At 41.0% G+C, this 17,519-nt stretch overlaps 2 protein-coding genes across 4 annotated transcripts; one reads left to right on the top strand and one right to left on the bottom strand.

The window, feature by feature from the left end:
• The first annotated feature begins 2,374 nt into the window (after nt 1-2,374).
• Nucleotides 2,375-8,521, top strand: LOC117505429 (flocculation protein FLO11-like). Its single transcript, XM_034165073.1, has 4 exons — nt 2,375-2,899; nt 3,026-3,314; nt 3,537-3,757; nt 4,212-8,521. Exons 1-4 carry the CDS (start codon nt 2,692-2,694, stop codon nt 6,785-6,787), a joined length of 3,294 nt encoding a protein of 1,097 aa, XP_034020964.1. The 5' UTR covers nt 2,375-2,691; the 3' UTR covers nt 6,788-8,521.
• A 92-nt stretch (nt 8,522-8,613) lies between these two features.
• Nucleotides 8,614-17,197, bottom strand: slc10a7 (solute carrier family 10 member 7). 3 transcript variants are annotated; one of them, XM_034164557.1, is made up of 13 exons: nt 16,969-17,197; nt 16,109-16,191; nt 15,032-15,168; nt 14,443-14,518; nt 14,315-14,353; nt 13,298-13,333; nt 13,086-13,169; nt 12,659-12,824; nt 12,505-12,556; nt 12,231-12,304; nt 11,364-11,509; nt 9,451-9,501; nt 8,614-8,769 (listed from the first exon to the last, which is right to left on the bottom strand). In XM_034164557.1, the coding sequence occupies exons 1-12, from the start codon at nt 17,066-17,068 to the stop codon at nt 9,481-9,483; spliced, it is 1,014 nt and encodes a 337-aa protein (XP_034020448.1). In that variant the 5' UTR covers nt 17,069-17,197; the 3' UTR covers nt 8,614-8,769; nt 9,451-9,480. The 3 variants fall into 3 exon arrangements, with proteins under 3 accessions (XP_034020448.1, XP_034020447.1, XP_034020449.1); XM_034164556.1 differs by lacking the exon at nt 9,451-9,501; XM_034164558.1 differs by lacking the exons at nt 8,614-8,769; nt 9,451-9,501 and adding an exon at nt 9,820-9,853.
• Between the last annotated feature and the right edge of the window lie 322 nt (nt 17,198-17,519).

Raw genomic sequence — 17,519 nt, forward strand, 5'->3', positions numbered from 1 at the left:
GATACCGAACTGAAAGCAATCAAATCAAACTAAAAATTTCACCTTAATGCTTCACCTCAGGGTGCTTTGGTGGCCACTGTCTGCTGTGCACAGTGACAGGCTGGGACCAAACATTCAATTTCACATCACACACCCACGACTAATGAACAGGACAAACCCAACCATGTACTGCTCAGCTTGGCACTGAACTTCACATGCCACCTGGACAGCAAAAAGGACTTTGGCACACCCCAAGTCCACCCATCTCGCATGTAACGTGCAGAAATCAGGCCCACTGGCATATCACACAGGTACCACGCCAAAAAGCACCCGTCAGCTTAGTGGATCAAGAAAAGGATTTATTTCTCACCTGGTGAGGGAGGTGTGGCCAGTGCCTCAGTTAGCAGAATAAAGAGAACGAGAGCGCTCCACGTGCACGCCATGACCTACCTGCACCACACAAACGTGGAAAGCAAAGAGAAGAGTGTGAGTCAGAGATTTTCAGATTCCGAAGTTCATAAATTCAAGACAAACCTGACAATTGCCTTCATATTTTTACTCCAAAACATAAAAGTTACTGTAACAGATGCTTATTCAAATCACTGACACAATCTCACCAACCTCTGAAAAGGTTTTCATGTTTTACGTACAACTAGGACATTTTAAATCAATTTAAAATTGGAAAATGAACCACTTTAGACATTCATGGATTTTTACAGAAATTGAAAGTCTTCTGTATTTAACTCTACAGTGTGCAGGATTTAGGCGTATTTATTAGCATAAAAAGAATATAGCATTCATAAAAAAAAATCTGTTCATTGGTGTGTAATTACCTGCAACAATGCCTCAGGGTGTTTTCATGATCTTAGAATGAGACCTTCACGTCTAGTACATGGAAGTGGGCCCCCTGATGGAGGCCGCCATGTTTATACAGTAGCCCAAAAGGGACAAACTTACTCTGTCTTTTATATTTTGCAGCACAGCTGGAATACTGAAGAAAAAAGAAGAATCAGTGTTTGCCCCCCCGCCAAAAAAAAATAACTCTACTTGTTGCTAGTGCAGGGCAGACTTTTTTCCCCAAATTTAAAACACATACTTCTCCTGCTTTCTCAATCTAGTGAAAATTTGTGACAGAAATTTGTCGAGCTCTTCATTCAGCAGCGGTTCTCCTTTAGCAAGATACATTCCAGCGAACATTGTAAATGCCTCCAGTTGGGTTACACCATATTGGATGTTTGTTGCGTTCGAAGCTTAAGTGCCGTTGCCGCTCATAGTGTGCAATGGTACAAATTACACACTACATGGAGCACAACGGCAAACGGGATGAATGATCACTATCGTGTGACATAAAAAAAAAAAAAAAAACACCAAATGATAAGGATCTAATCAGGCATTATATTAAGATTTTTATTGACATTTTATTATTTCTGATTTATTATTAATTTTTATATGCATAGATTTCTCAATGTTTAAATTTAATTCTTACAATTTGGGTATTTAAGCTTGAAATTTGATTTTGTACATTTATTGATTTTGCTGAGGTTTTTTTCAAATATGAATTAACATCAATCTTTTAAAAAAAATCAGAAACAGAATAATGATCACCTCACCACATAATTCAGATAGATTTCATAATCTTTGTTTTTCATTTCTCAGTATTTTATGTATTTGAGTTTTTTTTGTTTTTAATTATTATTATTATTATGTTTGAAAGTTCTTGGTTTATTTCTCACTGAGAAAATGAATGACAAAGAAAAAGTAAAGGGGGGGGGGGGGGGTTGGTTGAAAGGATTTCGGAGATCCTGGACACCAGCTGGTCTACATCCTGATTGGTGAGTTCAGATTGTAGAAATAGTCTGAACAGAAAAGACTCACTCATGCACATAAAGCACGCACCAGGACAGGACTCAAATCAAAGAAGTGCACATTACAAATAGAGATCGGTTCTGTGTGTTCTGGTTCTATGATGTCATGCGCCCCCCCATGCCTGTCCAAATCCTGCACACACATCCTCACACTTCACTAAACACTTGAACGCAGGCGACACTCAAAATGTTTTTACAGCATCAGTAAAGCGAGCACGGCGGAGACGATGTGACGCTTTTAAGCTAAAAGAAATAGAAGAAGAGACGAACGTCAAGTGACTGAAGAGCGGAATCCTCTGGACGAGATTTCTGGATCTCGAGGTAAGATCAGAACAAAATTATGACAACTTCCTGCAAGATCAGGTGAAATCACATCTAAGAGCACGCAACACCACATCCACCACATTGTAGATCCACACTGGGTCCTAGATGCCGACCACCCAGGCAGGTATCTGATCCATCTTCACATCTTGAAAGTATTTGTTGTACCTGGGTGAAATGTGTGCGAGTCCTTGTGTTTCTCCTTCCAATGGGGTCCTCAACACTGAGGCACCCGTGCAGCGGATCTTCACCAGAGAAATGGACCTTATGGACAAAATGATGTTCTTGAATGTTCAGAATGTAAGTGATAGTCCTCATTTGAGTCTCACAAAACCCCAATCACAATACCCTCCCTTGGGATTGGGCCAAAGACACTCCAGCAGTACTCAAGGATCCTCCAGAGATCTAGTACCTCAGAATGAACTGAACATCGCCACCACCTGTCAGATTTTATGTGAAATAGATCATGTCATTTTCCATGATTAAAAGAAAACCTGATGTATAATAACCAGTAAACTGTGTTTAGATGCAGGTGGTCTTCACCTGGTTGTGGGTGGGCGTAGCTGTGTCTTTGCTGGTTCCGCCCACTCTGTCCTTCTCACATGGTGCCAGTCAGGCTTCCTGTTTGGAAATGATTCCCGGCCATATCCGTGCGCATTCCCAGGACCCCCGCCACAGCCACATCATTTTGGCTACATCCGCCCACTCCTACCTGCCCGGACAATTAGTCACAGGTACAAAATACCAATGAATTAGCATTTAGCTAACAAGCACTAATCCTTACATTTACTGTTAATGTAATGACAGATTAGGATTATATAATGTGTCATGTTTACCCTTTCTTCCATTTGTATTCGAAGTAACCGTCCGAAGCTCTCGTGACTTCATGGGTTTCCTGCTCCAGGCTCGCCGACTGGAGGACACTGGATTCCGCATCAGGACCAGAGGTCAGGCAAAGGCTGTGGAGGCGTCCAAAAGATTGGGGCCTTTGCTGGTTGGTGGCTCCTGGGCCCTCACCCCCCCCAGCACGCACACGCTACGCTGCCTCTCAGAGGGCGACACCCTCACGCACTCCGACAAACAGCTAAAGAGAAACTTGTCATTCGTGTGGAGAGCGCCGGACGCACCCATGGGTGACATACAGTTCTAGTAAGAACAAAGTTGTTTTTCCACAATTTGCCACAAGGAGGCAGGATTATGCATATGTGTACTGTAAAGCATTGTTCCCACAGTGTTTATGGCGTTTTCTGTATTTTGTACTATGCTATAACACTATAGCGCTGTCTTATACCTAGAACCTAGTCAACTGCCATCTACTCCATCTATTTCACTTATTTTTCAATAAATTGACACGCTTGTCTAACTTTGCAGTATGACCGCGGTGCAGTCCTACTTCGTTTACTGGGCAGGCATTCAGTCAGCAGTGGTGCATGATGGGAGTCGTACCCTTCACAGATTGAGCAACACCACAGTAGTGGATGGAGGGAATCTGCTTTTTGAACAACACGAAGATGAAATTACTCCTCCAACAGGTACGTCATTTCAAATTAAAGGGAATCTATGGAAGAATTCAATTCAATTTCGTATCACAACATAAGGTGCTTCACAAGATTAAGGCCTAACCTTAACTACCCAGAGCAAGCACATTTGCAACCATGGCGAGGATAAACTCCCTTACAGGAAGAAATATCAAGCAGACCAGACTTAGTGGGGTGGCGATCTGCTTTGGCCAAACTAACAATAACAAAATAACAAATAAGCAAAGCACAACAAAGAAATGTCAACCATGCAAAGACAGAAACGTTACAAATAAGCAACCATATAAAGTCCAGTGGTCTTAATGACTGATGGCTCAAAAAACATCTAAATGGTGTAGCATCTCAGTAAATGGGATATAATTTGCAAGAAAGCTGCAAGGTTTGTTAAGCTAACATGAAAAATCTGCTTCAGAAATAAATCTCTCGTAATCATATTCAAAGTAGTGGCATGCAGTTTTATGGATCATCTATGCCTCTTATTTACTACCTTAACCTCCTCTGCACCGTTTTTACCCCTCCACAGGTCTTGGAACAGATAGTCCTGTTACTTCACGAAAAGCTCCTATAGCAACAACAAGTAAAATACACAGCAATACATCTGTGAAAGAGCCTTCCAAAATCAACAATTCCAGACCAGAGATGGACAGATTTGTAACTCCGGAATCCTTGACAGCTGGTACAAACAAGATCCTCAATGTAACAAGCAGCATCGTGACTTCTAGTTTTCTTCAAAAAGCCACTAAAGACAGAAAGACTGATACCTACACAATGATGGAATCCAGTTCTGGAATGCCTGAAGAAGAAAGCACTGAAACCAATACCCCCATTAGGCATACCAAGGATGATAAGAGTTCCAAGATTTTGTCCAACCTGATCAATTTTTCTCCCACCACACCCTCTTTCTCCTTAGGTGAGATGAAAAACATGAAAGACTCTTCGACCGTTTCTGCAAGCGTAACAGAGCAAACCTCAACTAGTTTTCCTTTCTTGCCAAATTCCCTCACTCCAGTGTTCCCTCTAAAGGATGGAAAAATGTTGAAAGTTCTTGGGGAAACTATATTAAACAAAACAGAAAACACAACTTTTATATCCTCAACCACTGATAGGTTTCATAATACCAGTCTGGAAAGACCCATAACCCAGTACCCACCAGGATCAATCAAGAACCAAAGTAGTTTGGAGCTCCATACCCAAAATAGCTCTCTGCTCTTTTGGATGACTAGCCTATCACACTCCAAAGTGGTTAGTCAGTTTTCGACCAAAGCCCAAAATTCTAAATTCACCCCCTACCAATCTTCTTCAGCCAAGCCCTTTACACCAAAGTATCAACTCCATCCACAAACTGGTACAATTTGGAGCATTCTCATCTCTGAAACATCTGTGTCTCAGCTCTTTCCCAAGTCCAAATCCCCTCTGCCAAAGTCCCATCTTCGATTGGAAACAACCACATCTTACTCCTCTTTTCAGTCTCAAACAAATTCAATCGTCATCCAAACTGAACTTTTGTCTCTGCAGACCCCTCCCAAAAAACACCAATACCAGACCCCCTACCAAATCACAACTGATTTATCACAGCTTCCACATGAATACCAAACCGGGCAAAGGAAACCTACTTCACCTCACCCTCAGGTTAAAACAGCTGCACCTTTGAGGATCCTCACGCCTCCTCAAACCCTGAGCATTTTCCCCCCAAAAATTCCAACTCAAAATCACCAAGATAGCTCATCGCAGACAAACCAGCCCCGGCCTGATGCGCTACCTGAAGCATCAACTAACCTAGAAGAGACCCGGACACAGTCCCATTACCAGACCGATGCGCCACAAGCAAACAATTTTATGCGGAAGCAATCACAACCCTCAGTGTCAGCTAAACCTTTCAATCCTTTGGCCATCACACTGACATTTGGCAAACGCTTTACGTCTGATATAAGTGCAAGTATCAAAGATGGTCAGTACCCAGAATTTAACCCAAAAGTTGCCTTCCTCTCCTCAACCACTCCTGCACCTACTGATGTGAGAATTCGACTTCACTCTTCATCAGTTTCGGTTGGCCCCCTTTATTCCTCTGGTGGATCATCTATCCAACTCTCTTCCACATCAGCATTGGACACCCATCGTTCCAAGAAAATTCTAAAGACAACGCCACCTGTCATTACCCCTCTCATTTCTCCAACCCCAATTTCAATTCCCATTCCTTCAGTTTCTGTTCCACCTTCTTCAACTACTACTGGCAGAAATTCTTCTTACTCATCCAAATATCCATCATCTGCTCCCTTCCTGTCCTTCATTCCTTTGTCTACCTCTTCCTCATCTATCACAGATTCAGTCTTTTCATCACCCTCTTCTTCCACCATCTCCCCAATTGGTTCTTCCACATTTACCATCGATTCATCTACATCTTCCTCTTTATCAACATCTACTTCCATATCCTCTACTTTCCAGACTTTGTCAATCCCATTTTATTCTTCCTCCTCTCCCCTGGAACCATCTCCAGCACCCCACCATTCTCGCTACAACCTTGTTGTTCCTTCATCTTCTCAATTACCAGATCAGAGAACAACTCTGGGTCAGAAGTTGCTAAATGACGAGCAAGCAGCCAACTCTCAGAGCCATGTTCAATCATCTTCTCCAGATCATAACTTCCTTCCACGTACAATGAGAACAGCAATTCAACCCAAACCCCATCCAAACCTCAAACAAAATCACGACCATGAGCCAAACTTGAACAATCCCAACAATGATCCCAAACCGAAATCTCCTTCCCAGCCCTCTGGAGCTCCAGACAAAGACGGGAAGTATCCAGACATAATCCCGAGACACAGTAACTGGGAGTTGGGAATGCTGCTGGGCTGCTCTGCCGGTTTGGGTATGGTGCTGGTGGTTGGGCTTCGGTACCTGTATCGTCAGGCCTGTGGCAAACAGACAGAAGTGACTCTGAACGACAGGGAGCGAGAGTACGGAAGAGGAGAAAGAGGGCTGGTCCATGTGCAGGAATGTAGAGATCTGGTCAAAGTCCGGAGAATCAGAGAGAACAGTTTTGTAGTTCTTGCAGAGTACGACGTATTGGCATCACATGGAGACTAATAAAAACACACGTTGTATACAGATACAAGAAAAAAAAGAAAGGGCAAGTGTGTGTCTCTGAATAGAACAGAAAAAGAACTGGAAAATAGTAATTTAAAAAAAAAAAAAAAAGACTGAGAACACCAATGTGACACACACCGTTTGGTGGACAAACAGGAACTAGAAGTTAGAAACACAAAAGCCAGAAATAATAATAATATAGAGGTAACGCTCACACATGTATAGACTCGAGGATGCTAATCTACGACATAGCGCCACATAAATCATCTTAATATACACAGAATTAATGCAGTTGGTTAAAACTTTATTTACAAAGTGCATGCCACAGAAATGTTGCAAACTGTTTTCTACACCGCAACACTTCCACGGTTATGTTGAGACATGTCTGTGCACTGAATAAAAGTTTATTTTTAGTACTTGTCCATTCTGCAGCTCTTCATTTGAGCCCCTGTGCGATGAAGTTTTGGCACTGCCGGTCCTCTTTGTTGGTTCAAACCACTTTGTTGATTGTGCGCCTGCACTGCCTCTCGGGTCCACTGGCAGCTTTTTCTTAAGCGCATTTGATTTCATCAATCTGACGAGCCGTCTGTCCAAAAACAATCTGTCTGTGAAATTAATCGTCGGCCAATACGTCGCTGTGCTTTTAAGGTGCTCTTCCTGTTGGATATATTCTGCAGCAGCACCGCAGAAGGAGCATTATACTGTTTGGGGTTTTTTTTTTTTTTCTTTTTTTTTTTGGAGGACGTGTGCTAACTGGATGCATCCAGACTTTAAAAAAAAAAAAAAAATGAAGAAAAACTCACTCAAAACACTTTTTAAGGCTAGTTTCTTGTAAACTGTGGCTCTCCGTCGCTCACCATCAATGTATCTATAGTGTTTGGACACAAATTTTTGGCTCTTTGTGCTGCTAAACGTATTCAAAATAAAATAATCAAGATGTGAACTTTCAGTTTTTAATCTGACTTTTTTTTTTAAACATCCATATTAATCAAAAGTTGCAGGAAGTAAAAAACAAAAAGACCTGATTTGGATGTAAATGCCAAATACACATGAACAAAAACTACGTAACTTGATGAAAATGTGTTAAAAAGACTATGTTAAACAGCAATTCTAACGCCGATATGTCAAGAATATTAAAGGGGCCAAATTGTGGGAAATTTTTTTTTTTAAGTTTTTATTTTTTACAATTGATTATTGTGGGAGTTTTATTTGAATCATCCTCAAAGACGCACAGTTTTTTAATCTTGTGTGCAGAAATTCTCTTGTAAAAGCAAAATATAAGCCTTAAAAACCACATGTAATATTGTGTGACATATGTTGCAGAAATCCATAACTGGACTCTTGCTTGCATCGTGAGGCAATAAGTGGCCTGCGCGCCGAACTGGGGTGCGGAAACCAGGAATGTTTTGTTTTAGACCTATTGATTTTTCGCAAGATTCATCACCGCAGTATCTGTGTTTTGTTTTTTTTTTTGCCTACAAACTTTAATACCCATTTAAAAAAATATCCAATTACCTTTATTTGTTTAATACAAAAGTTATCGTAGAATAATCAGGATTTTGTGGCAGTTAACGCTCATAGAAAACAAAAGTATAAATGTATAAAAAAGGAATAGAAGTGATCCCAGTAACGTTCCTTTTCACACACTGGTCCCTTAAAAAATTAATCTGCTTCCTGCAGGATGTTTGATGTTACATATAAAAATATAAAGCTTTTCCTCTTGCTTTTAAATATATATATATATATATATATATAAAAAACAAAATGGGGAAACGAGTCTGTTGTTGCCATAGAAACAGAGAATGCAGAGGCTACTTGCGAGCCTCGGTCCCTGCACCATGCTGAGGTCTGTGTTGATTGGTCGAAATAAGGCACATCGCAGCTGACGCTTGCCTCCGCCAAAGTCCACCTTCAGGCGGGACCATGAAGTCGTTTCTCCTTCTTCTTCATCAGATGAGCTGGAGGTTTGACAACTTCTCCGCCTGGAGAAATAAAAATAATAAAACAACTCTCCGCTAAACATAACAATTAAAAAGCAGCTGTTGGTGACTGTGGCTCAGGTGGAAGAGTGAGTTTCCTCACAGACCAAAAGACGGCTGGATTGATTCTGACCTGATGAAAACCAGGAAAGGTTCATGTCAGGCTGAAAAACCTTCACCAACACCATGAAGAGACATCAACCCCACATGCAAATGCCAAAACAGATCAACCAAAAGGGCGGCAGGGAGATCAATCACACTGATGACAGAAACTTTCTGATCAATGATTATGAGAGAAGTACAGCAAAGTCCTATATAGGCCGTGAGGCCCGCTGGTGCTCAGCACTGGATTCCGTGTAGTCAAGTGGGTGAGAGTCTACGACTCCCATTGGATGGGACTCCAGTCCAGTACAGGTTACTTCCCCAGCTGAGGCTGGTACCCATTTACAGCTGGGTGGACTGAGACCATGTAGATTAAGTGTCTTGCATAAGGACACAGACAGGTATCTTGAGTGGGATTCAAATCCAGGTCCACACATTGGCAGGACAGTTCTTTGTCCACTCAGCTAGCTGCTCGACAGTGCTGATTATGAAAGATCGGGAGCAAAAACTCAATTTAGTTTGTTAATTGATCAGTGAAATTATTATTTATTTATTTTTTTTTACAGTTGTGTCTCTACTCACTCAGGGAGACAGCAGTACTCTACTACAGCCTCAGCGCAACAAGAGACTAGACTGCAGGAGAGAAGGTCAAGAGATTAGCGCCACGTCGACAGATGAACATGACCCAATTTGCAAAAGCACAAACATACCTGCTATTAACTAGTAACTACACTAACACAACATCACATGTACCCAGTGTTCATTCTGTGTGCACGTCCTCTAAAATGAATGCAACCATGAGTTGCAATACCCATGACAACTGTAGGGGCAGTATAAGTTCACAGAAGAACAACAACAACAGGAATGACAACAAAAGCAGAACGTTTTCACAAAAATCTTGTTGACAATTCTAGTGGCAAACACAAAGCCACCAGAAAGACAGAGCCTGTTCACAACCAGTGATGACTCAGCACAAATCTGCCCCCTGGTGGATACATTTTTAAAAAGGCACACACACATATATGCAAATGTGAAGTGTAATATTTTGTGTTACACTGTACAGTGAAACTAAATCATGTTTGTGCATCAAAGATTTTTTTTAAAGTACAACAACAAATAAACAGTCACATTAATCTCAGTCTGTTGACTGTTTTCAATCCAAGCATTCATCTTGATATTAGCATCTTTACGCTAACGTTATTATGGGATGACAACTGTAACGCTGTATTTTTTGACATTACTTGCAATGCTACATTAAAGTAGCATTGATGGCAACTGGCATGTTAAAGAATTAGCACATGGAGCTGGACTGTATATGCTAAACAACTGTTAACATTAGCATGACTCAGCTGTACTTAGTGCTTATTTTTTAAAGTATAGCATTTTTAAATAAAAAAAAAAAAAAAAAAATCTAGGCTTGCATCTCAGATGTACCTTCTGGCAAATTGTAGCTGAACTTTCAGGTCCTCTTTTTAATAAAATCCTCCTCTTTACCACTTCATCATGAAGCTGTATAACTGGAGATACAAAATTCAAAACATGCACTATGCACAATTTCTCCAATCACAGCCACAGAAGCCTGTAACTTCTTCTGGGTTGTCTGGGTGTCTTGGTGGCTTTCCTATTCAGTGATATGGAAATGTTCATGTATCCATCCCCTGACTTGTCTGAAGAAAAAGGTCAATTAAACTGATTATTTACAGGTATTATACCAAAGGGGTTGATTATTTATGCAACCCATCATCTTGGCTTTTATATTTTTAATTAATTTATATTATGTTGTAGAGATTTACTTTCAGTTTAAGTCTAAGGAAGATCATTTTAGAAATTTTTATATTGAGAAGACTGATTTACTTTTTGTATTTGAAATGCCATAAACAAATTAAAAGTGTGTAAAATCCCAAGGGGCTGAATACTTTTGCAAAACGTACACCAAATGGGCTTTTCAATATTAAATTAAAATGTCCACAAAAGGATACCATCCTACATAGTGCTCTCAAAACATGAAAGAAAGTTGATCTTTTTTGACAAATTATGAATTTTTGAAAATTTGCTCAATGTTAAAGATTAGGGATTTTCCCAATTTTTTTCCTGACTTTGACCTTTGTGCTTTGACCTTGAAAACTGAATCTGTTCTTGCCAATCAGGATATGAATCTTCAGTAAAAATGTCATAATGATATATGAAAATTTGTGGGTTACAGGTCACTAAAAAACAAATGGGGCGAAAACATAAAAATGCATGATGAATCATGACAAAATCTAAAATCCAATGTCATGATCAGTTTTAATATTAGAATATTATGAATTGTGGGTAATTTCCATGTGAACGGGGGCATTAATGGGAACTGCAGTGTAGGAAAAAAACAAACAAACAGTCCAAACTCAAAACATTCTTCAAATCCTGATATGGAACCACTGAGAGAAAAGTTACAAATCTTTTATAAAAATAAAAGCATGTATGTAGCATACGTGCACATCTGCAGCCATTTGTACCTTTTGTTTGGTGGTCATCCAGTGGCGAATGGTCGGCACAAGGATGGAGCCGAGCAGGATCTGAGCCGGGTGGTAGATGAGCAGAGGAACTGAGATCAGAGACAGGTGCTCATAACCTGCGAACACGATCTTCAACATGGGAACTCCTGGAAATGAGATGCCCAGCGTTTAACAAACGGCCATCGACAGCAAATTAACAATTTCCACAATCGATTAGTCACACTTACAAAGAAAAAATTCTCTGCTTTCAGCTGATTTAAAAATAACAACAAACACATCAAAAATAATCATAAATAATTTGGACATTTTCTGATATAATTAAAAAGAAAACCTTTTGGGTTTGAGCCCTGATTTAAACACAGCTATCACCTTAACATAATTTCAAATTATGGCCCAAAAACCTTCATGTAGGAAGAAATAAAACAAAACAAAAAACCCCTTAAACTGGAATAATTTTAGTCCTGTTTGTTTTTTTTTAAACTAATTACAATTGCTAAAATTACTGTGAATTTCAGACAGAATGAGCTGAACATGTTCAAGAAGGTTTTTTAATTACCATTATTTTTTTATCAGCTACCCCGGGAGGACTGAATCTGGCACTTGAGTAATTACTTTTGCCAACTAGTGGAGGAGGGCGGAGTTTACACCTTCCTGTCTGGTCTGCAGATGCACAAACTCAAAAACTCATTTGGATATTATGAACAAATTCTGTTGATAGAGCAAATTTTTGGCGATGCTGTAAATCTGCCTGAAACATTTCTTGAATATTCTGACCTTATGATGTCACAAAGACATAACGGAGATAAAAGACGCAATTTCTTTACTGCCCCCTTGTGTCAGTTGACAGAAGCGTGCGTCGCGACGTACCCAGTGTAAGAGATTTGTGCGTGGAACAGAAGATGATGGCGACCGTGTCTGCGGGCGTGAACCCTGATCCAGATCTGCGGGTTTCAAACACCACCAGGGATTATTGCACCAGAAAAAACACCAACAGGTGGTGCAGTAACTGAAAACCTGCAGACATCTGACCTCAAATCACAGAGTGCAGATGTGCATGTGTCCAAATTATCAAAAAAAAAAAAAAAGAAAGGAAAAAATACAAATGTGTAAACGTGGAGTAAAGCTGGAGGACGAGGCTCACCTGGTGGATAAGGCAAACGTGCAGAGCATGAAGCTCAGCTGAATGGAAAAAACTGTCAAGAAGAAGAAAAACACAGATTTCACGTCAAACGTCTGCAGGTGTGTAAAAAGCAACGGGCGCAGAGACAGACGGGATGGGGTGGGGGGGTACTGACTGGTGACCACGACCAGCAGGAGACTGGTGGGGTCCAGCTCGATGTTGGGGTTACTGAACGTGTCACAGAAGGTGGTGTAGATGATCATGAGGAGCACGCAGCTGCTGACCATGCCGAACGGAGGCTTCCGCCGCTCCAGACACTCCCTGAGGAAACCGCGACACACCTGCACACCACCACATATAACAACTTCAAAAAAGTCATGTCTGCATGCATTATGACGTACAAAAGAAAATCCACACATCCCAAATCAACACCGAAATGTCGGCAAATTTATTCCAGGAATAAACAAACTTTTTCCAACAAGCACCATAAAATTTGTTGTATTTTGTAGCTTGATCAACATAGCAAATTTAAAGTGACAGACGCGACACAGATGCAGATTTAAAATCATGTGATGGAACAGTGAGGACGGAGGCGGTCCTACCTGACCCAGGATGAGCGGAACCACCACAGTCATGAAGAGCTGGGAGAAGATGGAGGAGAAGGGAACGGAGGAAGAAGAGCCCAGCTGGAAGACAGCAAAACAAAACAACAACAACAAAAAAAAATCTGTAGCTTATTACAGTCATGATTCGGAGGCGTACATCTGGAGCGAGTGGTTCATTTTTCATTTATAACCTGGCACATGTGACTTACAAACAGCAGCAGCAGCAGCGGCGTCACGATGATGCCCTGAAGGTCCAAAACACAATCGATTAGTCGCTTCAGAATTACTTCATAGAAAGGACTAGAACAGCATCCAACTTCTTTGACTAGATCAACGGCCAAATGGCTAAATGTAGACTTCCTTGCTGGGTCTGCATGAGCACAAAATTCCACTCGACTGGCAGTTAGCGTTAAGCTAACTGATATTTCCTGACCAAATTTTTTTTAGACAGGCAACATTTCCATCTGCAAGATCTTCCATTGTGCTCTGCAGTTTTTAATCCCCCGCCGGCCAAAGGTCCAAAGGGGGATTATGTCATGGCAATTTCCGTCCGTCTGCCTGTCCATCCGTCAGTCGCAAAAAGGGTAAAAGTGTTCTGAAATCAACTCCTGTCACATTTTTAGGAAGAATTTTGTGAATCTTGGTACAAGTCCTTCTTATAGATTGATAATATGCATATTATTATATCATTCAAATTGGACCCATTTTACCAGAGTTATGGGCCTTGATTAACAACTCTAGACTCCGTCTGTTTCATGAGTGGGTGCCCACATTCTGAAATCAACTCCTCTCACATTTTTAGGAAGAATTTTGTGAATCTTGGTACAAGTCCTTCTTATAGATTGATGATATGCATATAATTATATTATTCAAATTGGACCCATTTTACCAGAGTTATGGGCCTTGATAAACAAACCTAGACACGGTCAGCTTCATGAGTTTGTGTCTGCATTCTGAAATCAGCTATCGCATACCTTGAAATGTTAGACTGTAGCAAGCACTTGAATCAAAGCAGCATTTGCCAGTGGGTCATACTGTGCTCTTGGTGTACTCTTTTTTTTTTTTTTTTTTTTTGTCTTGCACCTGAATGATGTGCGCACACTTCGTCCTTCTGCCTCATCCTTCAAATCAACACTGCGTCACGAGACGTGCTCCCATTCATACCCTAAAACTTTAAAACGTCTCCACAAATCTGAACTACGAGACCACACAAACACACACCTTACCAGGAAACTCCCAAATGCAGAGTTAAAGATGGCTGCAGCCTAGAAGAACACACACATATATATTCAGTCACCATGACAACAACACGGCTCCATATTAAGGAACACGCTAAGGTGAGCAAGAGCTTTACCTCATTGCCTCCGACGGCCTTGGTGAGAATAACGGCAGAGGAGACGGGAGGCGGCATGCAGCCGACCGTCTGTAACCTAAGTAACCAACAACAAGAGAAAAGGGAGGAAATGACTCAAAGGTGACTGAGACCACGTCTCCATTCAGGGGCTGCGTCCTTCGAAGGCTGCATTTAACAAAGATCTGGTTTTCTGAGACCGCGAAGGGAGAACCAACTGTTCTGAAATGAGGCGGTCTAGTCCACGGAGCATTCTGCGATTGCGTCATTTATTTATCCCGCCCCTACGAATGCAGCCTTCGCAGGACGCAGCGCCTGAACTGAGTGACAGCCCAAGAAACATTTCATTGACTCCTGAGTAAAACTGGGTCCACTTCAATGTTACAGCAACTAGATTTTAACACAAACCTTGAAGCATATATTAAAAAAAAAAAAAAAGGGGGGGGGGGGGGGTCCTGCATAAAGTATCACCTGTATGTGTGGTGAATCAGAGTCATTGTGTCCACATTTACCCAGGTTCAAGTCAGGGAGGGACCCTCAAAGGACCCCATTCACTCACTCACACACACACACACACTCTGACTCCTCCCACCCTTTGAGCAGCCATTGGTTGATGGTGGTCAGTGCGAGCACTTTGAGCAGCAGCCACATGGCAACTGGGAAGAAGAGCAGCGTGAATGACTGCACAAAGAGGTGAAGCCGGACGTGGAGCAATGCACTCGTCAGCTCCTACACAAACACAGAGCGAGTTTTATTAGTCAGCAGCTGGATTTAACATAAAGTCAACAATTAACAGCAGATTGTAAAAATAAAAACGACAAACAGCAGGATAAAAGAAAAAAATGCACAAGAACTTTAATGCCACAGTGTTTGGACAAAATACTAATTTCATCAGCAGATTTGACGATTTATGGATTGTGTTGCCAGGTCCTGCAGTCATAAAAAAAGCGTAAAACTGCAATAAATGTTGGGAGTTGCATTGTGCCATTTTACTGCATTTGTTTCCAAAAGCAGGTTCTTTTTTTTTATTGTCTACATCCATCCAAACAACAATGGCCGACTACACATATATTGCCACCTACAGCTAATCATAAATTACTTGACCATTAGTCAATTTCTTTGGAAAATAGTTTTCCATCATCCTAGAGGTCAAAAAGTTACCAAAAGTGTGGAAACCTGGGTTTGCAGGAAAATATATTTAATTTTTTTCATTATACCTTGGACCCTAACTGATGTGCTTTAAACCGCTCAGCAATGTTTAATTCTATTATTATCAGAGTAAACTACTTTAGGTTACCCCCCCCCCCCAACCCCACCAAAGTCCTGGCCCAGATCAGTGTTCATGTCTTTTGACATAATAGGCCAATTTTGATTTTAGCATCTGAACCACCTCTGGACAAGATGAGGATTTTTTTTTTTTGTCTTTAGCCAATCGGCCTAAATTGTGCCCTAACTGCGTTTGATCTGCTGAATGTTCTGGTGATGTTTTCACTCCAGAGGACACAGACACAACATGTCTGGATTGTAATACAGACCTGTTTTATCTGGAGGCAGCTCAACCCAAAACTTTGGGTGCGTTTGCACTGACATTCTTGCTGGTGCCCCCCCAAGATCTGGCAACACTTATAACAGGATTCATCAGGTGATGCTGAGAGTCATAGTTTCATACCTCCGTTTTCAGTGACAGGCCACTGTTGAAGAAAATAACCGAGACGGCGACGTACGCTATCGTGACCTCCGGCTTTAGTGGACCTTTGAGAGAAAAACAGAGTAATTCTGTTACAGACCTGGCAACAAGTTAATGATTTGTTTTCTTAAAGCTGAAGACTTATTATTTCATCACTGACACAGTGATAATGTCCTTCTTGTCATCACAGCTTTATTTTTCTTGTCTGTAGACACAATGTTAACATGGTCAGGAAACAGTGATGCACTATTCACTCTGCCCACTGTATTACGTTGCTACCAACAGGGAAAAAAAACTCAACCAGTAGTTATAAAACAGGCTGAACAAGTTGGATGTCATCTGTAACCAATTTAAACAAACTCTTTGACCTGACCTTACAAATTCAAATAATTAATGGAAAATTGCCGCATTTCAGGTGACCATCATCACCATTTGTAGCTGTAGATGACCTATTTCCAACCATACAACTCTGCTTTATGATATCATAAAGCTCTGTAGACACGCCCCCCTGTGGCGGGTGTGTGTGCGCTCTGAGTGGTTCATCTGTGGACACAGAGGGAGGTGACCCGCAAGGCAACGTGTCACAACAGCTCACTTTTACACAACTCGCAGCTCTACATCGCTTTATGTTATTTACAAAAATAAAAATGGGATTTTGCAGTGTTTTTTTTCTGTTTCTTTACCGGTTCAGTTAGATTTTCTCCACTAAACAGCAAATACAAAACAGGGTAAAAGTCGTTTTAACCGCCACAAGCAATTTAAAACTAACAACACAGTTTTCATGTTGCTACATTTATTTATTTATTTAAAAGCAGTAAATTCGGAGCTGGACGTGAACTCACCTCCTTTGACACCGAAGCTCGGCTGCAGTCTGGCCGATAAAATCACCAACACGATGCCGATAATGAACCATTCTTTCCGTAAACCGGCCAACAAGCCCATGTTTCAGCGCCGGGCCTCCTCGGACCCGCCGGCCGGCCCCGTCACTCCAGCCGAGGCGAACTTTAACAAAGTCCCGACGGGTCCTGTGGAGGTTTGACACCGAACACAAAAAAAAAAAAAAAAAAAACACGGACATGCTTCCGGTCACGTGGGTGTCAGCAGAACCGTAAAGAGCAAACACAACGCGCAACACATTCTAACCCCATTATCGTAATAACGCTATGCAGAGGCCAATTTCAGCCACAAAAAGTAAAATATATTAAAATTACATTTTTATTCTTTTTCTCAACATACTAAGTTTGATGTAAGTCATAAAGTAAGAAATGTAATATCACTAATTCATCATGACACTGCATCTCAACATTCTGACAATGTTTGTTGATAAGTAAAAAATGCTAATACGTGTACACACACATATATATATATATATATATATATATATATATATATA

The sequence above is a fragment of the Thalassophryne amazonica genome, chromosome 23, assembly GCF_902500255.1.
Source record: "Thalassophryne amazonica chromosome 23, fThaAma1.1, whole genome shotgun sequence".
Classification (NCBI taxonomy): Eukaryota; Metazoa; Chordata; class Actinopteri; order Batrachoidiformes; family Batrachoididae; genus Thalassophryne; species Thalassophryne amazonica.